This window comes from Sciurus carolinensis, chromosome 2 (genome assembly GCF_902686445.1).
Source record: "Sciurus carolinensis chromosome 2, mSciCar1.2, whole genome shotgun sequence".
Taxonomy (NCBI): Eukaryota; Metazoa; Chordata; class Mammalia; order Rodentia; family Sciuridae; genus Sciurus; species Sciurus carolinensis.
In genome coordinates, this window is record NC_062214.1 from 13,445,472 (window position 1) to 13,451,471 (window position 6,000).

The window sequence follows — 6,000 nt, forward strand, 5'->3', positions numbered from 1 at the left end:
AGTCCCTCCTGTTGTGAGTACTGGATCCATCAGTAAACAAAAGAGACTTTTAAAAGCCCTAACTGAAAAGTTGGGGATTGCCATCACCGAGATGGAAGAGACTGAGGTTGGGGAAAGGCGAAAGATTATTATTTCCACTTTGGACATGTTAAGTTTGAGATTCTCTTGGTCAACCTAGAGGACATGTTGAGTAGGAAATTGGATGTACAATCTAGATTCCAAGGGAGCAGCTCAGGCTGGAGCCTGAGATATAGGAGTTGTCAGTTTCTAAATGGAATTTAGAGCCATGAGACTGGAGGAGAGCGTCAAGAGAGGGAGGGTGGAGTCCTGGGACTCCTAATGTTAAGGGGTCAGAGAGGAAGGAGAAACCTGCTTAGACAGTTGAAAAGGAGCGTTCAGGGGTGTGAGAGGAGGAGACTGTGGAGTCTTGGGAGCCAACAAGGGGCGCCAATTCATTCATTCACTCACCCTTTCCTTCACCCAGGTCTCCACTCGAGTATTCATTCCTTCCTCCATTCATTCCTCAAGCATGCTTCAAGTGTTTTCTGCACACCAGGCACCAAGCTAGGGCGACATTTCCAGGTCCTTGGGAACAGTCTAGGGTGTGTATTTCTCCATACGGGAGACAGACATGTTAACACAGCAAATATGGTCTACAATAGCGCAGAAGCTGTCTCTTCATCACCCAGAGACCTTGTGAAAACAGTGCTGGGCCCCACCTAGCAGATCTAGGATGGGACCTGAGGACTTGCATTTCTAACAAGTTCCCCAGGGACTGTTGCTGCTGCTGTTGGCCCAGAGGCCAGACTTTAAGAACAGAGGGACAGACGGAGGAACTCCTTCCCAGGGGATCTTGGAAGTGAAGGCGCTAAACCTGGCCTGGTGGCTCAGGACTCCTGAGACCACAGGACTTCTGGAGTGAATGGAGGAGGTCAAGGGTGAAGGACATCTTTCACTGCCCCCAGTTCCCTGTGTCTTTCAGCTGGCCCCTTCACCCCCCAGCATCTAGAGTAGGGCGTATTTATAGAGTTGAGGACCGAGACCTCAGAGGCTGGATCCAGACCTCGACACCCATGAAAACCCTTAACCCTCTATTTGCCACTCCATCGTCAATGCTGATCTCGCCTCCATTTGCACACCTCCCGAGATGGGTAGCTCACCACCTCTCCTGTTCTGAGTGTGAGAAAGGTGTTTTCTTAAACAGAAATCTAGGAAATTTGCATGAATGAGGAGTCCCCTGCTCCTCTGAGGGACTGTGCGGGGGGACAGGGCGGGGGTCCCGGTAATGCCCTGGGACCCTCACTCTGCGCCCTGTGCATCCCACACAGTGCTGGTGCTGCTGATCCTCACCCTCAGGCGCCACCACAAGAGCCACCTGAGCCCCGACGAAGACGAGGACATGCGGGACAACGTCATCAAATACAACGACGAGGGCGGCGGTGAGCAGGACACGGAGGCCTACGACATGTCGGCGCTGCGCAGCCTCTACGACTTCGGCGAGCTCAAGGGCGGCGACGCGGGCGGCGGCGGCGGCGGTGGCGGTGGCGGTGGCGGCGGCGGGGACGCGGGCAGCCCCCCGCAGGCCCGGCTGCCCTCCGAGCGCCACTCGCTCCCGCAGGGGCCGCCGAGCCCCGAGCCGGACTTCTCGGTGTTCAGGGACTTCATCAGCCGCAAGGTGGCGCTGGCGGACGGGGACCTGTCGGTGCCGCCCTACGACGCCTTCCAGACCTACGCCTTCGAGGGCGCGGACTCGCCGGCCGCCTCGCTCAGCTCGCTGCACAGCGGCTCGTCGGGCTCCGAGCAGGACTTCGCCTATCTCAGCAGCTGGGGGCCGCGCTTCCGGCCCCTGGCCGCGCTCTACGCCGGCCACCGCGCGGACGACGAGGCCCCAGCCTCCTAGCCCCCGGCCGCCGCCGCGTCTCCCCGCGCTGCCCCTTCCCCGTCCCTCCCCTCCTCCCAGGCGGCCGGATCGGAGCGCGGACTGGCTGGGCCGCTCTCTCCCCGCCTCCAGCGGTGCAGCTCTGGACTCCAGAGGTGCGGAAATAGGACCAACGTCATTAAAAGGGAAGGAGAGCCGGCACTGCGTGGCTCTGGGGTCAGAAAAGGAGACGCAGGAGGCGGGGGTGCGTGGGGAACGGAACGGGCAGGTAGCTCAGCCGTGGCTTGAAGGGCATGCTAGAGCAGGACGATGCTGAGACGCCCCCTCCCAGGTTTCCTCCATCAAAGCGAAGAGGAAAGAAGGGCTGTTCATTTACTAAGCACCTACTGTGTGCTGGGACGCTGTGCGCAGACCATCTTAGTCGTCACAGAAACCGTGAGGTGGGATCCTGCAGGTGCCAGATGGGGAAGGCCTCCCAGAGAAGTGGTTGTGACCCGTCCAAGGACACCTAGCCAGTGAATGGTGGAGCCTCTGGCACTAACCGGCTGCCTGGCCTTGGGTATGTCGCCTCATTTCTCTGGGCCTCAGTTTCCTCATCTGTCAAATGAGGTTAATAACAGAACCTACCTCGAAGAATCGTGAGGATAAGAAGGGTTCAGATGTGTCAAGTGGTTAGGGCAGTGCCTGGCACATAGTCGGTGTTCAATAAATGTTAGCCTTTGTTACTATTATTATTTCTGTCTTTATTAGAAGCCCAGTGTGTCTGCCTCCAATTCTGAGCTCTCTCCATGGCCCCAGATGCCTCCCCTTTTCCCAGCATCCCCAGGGGAGAAGGAATTGGTCCCAACTGTCAGTTCCCCATCAGAGGGAAATAGGGGTGTCCCCAGTGACTGTTGAGCCTTCCAGAGTCTCAGGTCACATCTGGCAGGAGTGTCAAGAGAAGACAAGCTGGACAGCTTGAGGACTTCGACAGAAGGGTCAAAAGCCACTGGGCACTGGGGAATTTGTTTGTCTGATCTGGAAACTCATGAGTCCTCTCATCCCTGAACCCTAACTTAAGAACCCCTGCACGAAGTCATCTCCAGGAGTTTCCAACTCTGAACCATATTACGAGATGCTGGCTATTTGTCTCTCCGCCCCAATCCCAGCCCTGAGTAGCTCCTTCACTCCACATTGATCCAATGTGAATCCCAGCTCCTGCTAGCTAGGCGTCCTTCAGCAATGTTCTCAATGGCTGAAGTCTCAGTTTCCTTATCTGTAAAGTGGAGATAACGATGGCTTCTCCCAAAAAAGGGTTCTTGAGGCTTAAAGGAGATAATGAATGATCAGCTCTGGTCTAGTGCCTTCCTGACGCCTGGCAAGTGCTCAATAAATGCTCATCAGCCTTATTTTTTATGCTCCCGGAGAGCTTTCATTCATTCCCTCCACATTTGCCAAGGTCCACTGTGACAGATCCTGAGATGATCACTGTGTCCCGAGTGCCTTGCCGGTGTTATTTTGCTAAGTTAGGTACTGCCAGCCCCAATGCAGTGAGGACACAACTGCACAGAGTCGCAGCTTGCCCAGGTGGTGGTAGGCGGTTCCTTGCAGCTCAGAACCCAGCGCAGGGAAGGGAGGCTGTGGGGAATAGAAACAATGTTTCTGTTTGGTTAAGATGTAAGGAAATGAACTAAAGCACTGGAGAAAGATTGAAAAACTCCTGGAGGATGTGATCCTGCTGGGTCTTAAAGGATGAGTCTGAGATCATAGGAGAGGAGCAAGCCTGAGTGTCCTGGCAAGGCAGGTGGGGGAGGGGCTGGAATGGGGGGGGTGAGCGGGGAAGGTTGGCCAGGCAGGCTGTGGAAGTCAGGCTGAGGAACTCACTTGGCTCACCTTGAACGTGTCAGTTGGAGTCCATGCGGGGTGGTTAATGAGAGGGAGGTGGGGTTAGTGTGGTGGACGGGAGTTCATCTCATTTCACCCCAGGTGAAACCCTTAGCCCATGGCTCCTATAGTTTGTCCTACAAATGGTGGCTTGGGGACCAGGGAGACCCCCTGCAATCCTTCTGAGGCTGAGCACAGCCATCTGTGTTGCAGAGGGGGGAACTGAGACTCACAGGAACGGAGTGACTAGCTTAAGGACACCCAGCTGGTGAGGGACAGAGGGACGGAGCTGGGACAACATTTCCCCCGACTCCAAATCCATTCCTTCCACACACACTGCTTGGCTTGACAGATTCTCACTCTGCCAAGGAGGTTGTTATGGGAAGGTTATGGGAAGGTTGTCTAGAGGGGGACACAATGACATGGTGTCACTGGTTTTTGAACATCTTGTCCAAACCTCACACATGGGAAAAGACTTACCAAGGTCACGTGGAATTAATGATCTTGCCAAGGAGTAAAGAACTTTATTCAACCAGATTCACTTTCTGAGCCTACTGTTTATTTGCTGTGTGACTTTGGACAAGTTATTTACCCTCTCTGTGCCTCCATTTTCTTATCCATAAAATGCACATGCTCAACACCTACTCTATAAGGTGCAAAGTTAAAACACAGCCGCATTGAGCACTTCCTGTGTACTCTAAAGGCTTGTATGAATTAGCTCATTCAATCCCACATTGACCTAATGCAGTAGCCCTTATGTTTTAGGTGAGGAAACTGAGGCACAGAGAGGTTAAAAACCTTGCCCAAGATCAATGAGTAGGTGGAGATGCTGAGATGGAAGCCTGGGCGCTCTGGCGCCAGCACTACCCATCGGCAGCACAGGCAGTGCCCGCACACGGTAAGCCCCAGGCAGCGGCTGAGTTCACTGGGCTCTCAAGCCTCCGGGGATTTCTGCTGGTCCCAGGGTAGGGCCATGTTCCCATGGTCCCCTGTGTCCCCACCTGCTGCATCTGCTCTTGCTGTCTCCACGGGACACTGGGCCAGCATGGAGTGAAGCCCGGTGAGTGCAGCCCCTTCTACAGGTGCACGGGGTGTCCACGCACCACGCAGACCAGGAGCTTTTCTGAGGATTGGGTGTCGTGGAGAAGGAGCTGGTTGTGGGGTACACAGATTCAGCCATCTGCCTCGCTGGTTCCATGAGGTCCCTCCAGGAAGAGGGCCAGATCCTCTGCCCGTTTCAGGCAAAGAAGAGGCCGCCTCAGCTCCGGCTCCAACTGGGTGCACCCAATTCTACCAAGGAGCTCAGAGAAGGAAGAGCCTGCCCTCCTCCTCCTTAAAAGGCACAAGAGGATGGCAAGAGAAAGAGCCGCTTCTGGTCCTCTTGCTGTCCCTGTCATTATCATGGTATAAAAGACCATTCAGGGTCTTGAGCAGGACCTGATGTACAACTGACCGAGAATTTCAGAACCAAGGGTATGAATGACAATGACAATAATGGCAATAATGATGAGGACAGCCCACTTATGTGGCACTTGCTGCATGCCAGGCACTGTACTGAGCACTGTACATAATTAATATGATGAAGATAAGACTCACAGGGAAAGGACTCTGTGATCACGGCTCTTGGCACTTTCCATGACATGTCTTGGGAATTTGAAGCTGGTGCTTTAATCGGCCCTATCTTATGAGGATGGGATCCTAAGGGCCTGGGGCCATTTTACATGCCCCGCCCCCACCCCAGCTCTGCCCAGGACTAGACAAATCAGACTCTCAGTGGGGTTTATGGAGTGGGGTGGATAGGAGAGAAGCAGCTGGGGAGGGGGCATGCTCCAGATGGGTGGCAGAGCCGAGAGCAAGGTGGAGGCGGGCAGAGCTGGCAGGCCACAGTCCCAGCCTGGGTCTGCATCTCTGGTGTGCGCCAACTGTGTGCATCCTGACATGGCTGCCAACACACACCAGGGCGGTAGGAAGCCAGCACCCAGCAACAGAGGTCAAGAATCAACCTCCCACCTCCTGATTTGGGCAGCTCAGAGAGCGGGCTGCTGTCATAGGGGGCGGCTAAGCGCCCGCATCCGTCAGCCAGCCGTCATCGCCACCCACCCCCAGGTCACGAATCAACAGCTCCACTTACCTCCTGCCAGCAAGCACACTCAGGCCAGCTCTGTCACTGGCCGCTGAGCCTTTGGAAAATGTAACCCTGTCAGCCCTCACACTGATGCGAGAGGTCTCACGCTTCAGTGCACACACGGGTGCAGGAG

At 55.2% G+C, this 6,000-nt stretch overlaps 1 protein-coding gene across 1 annotated transcript in view; it reads left to right on the plus strand.

Annotated features, from left to right (window-relative positions):
• Nucleotides 1-2,591, plus strand: part of Cdh22 (cadherin 22) — a 70,335-nt gene extending 67,744 nt beyond the window's left edge. The window contains exon 11 of the mRNA XM_047540715.1: nucleotides 1,329-2,591. Within this exon, the coding sequence (XP_047396671.1) occupies nucleotides 1,329-1,900 (572 nt within the window). The 3' untranslated portion in view covers nucleotides 1,901-2,591. The remainder of the gene's footprint in view (nucleotides 1-1,328) is intronic.
• Nucleotides 2,592-6,000: the final 3,409 nt, after the last annotated feature.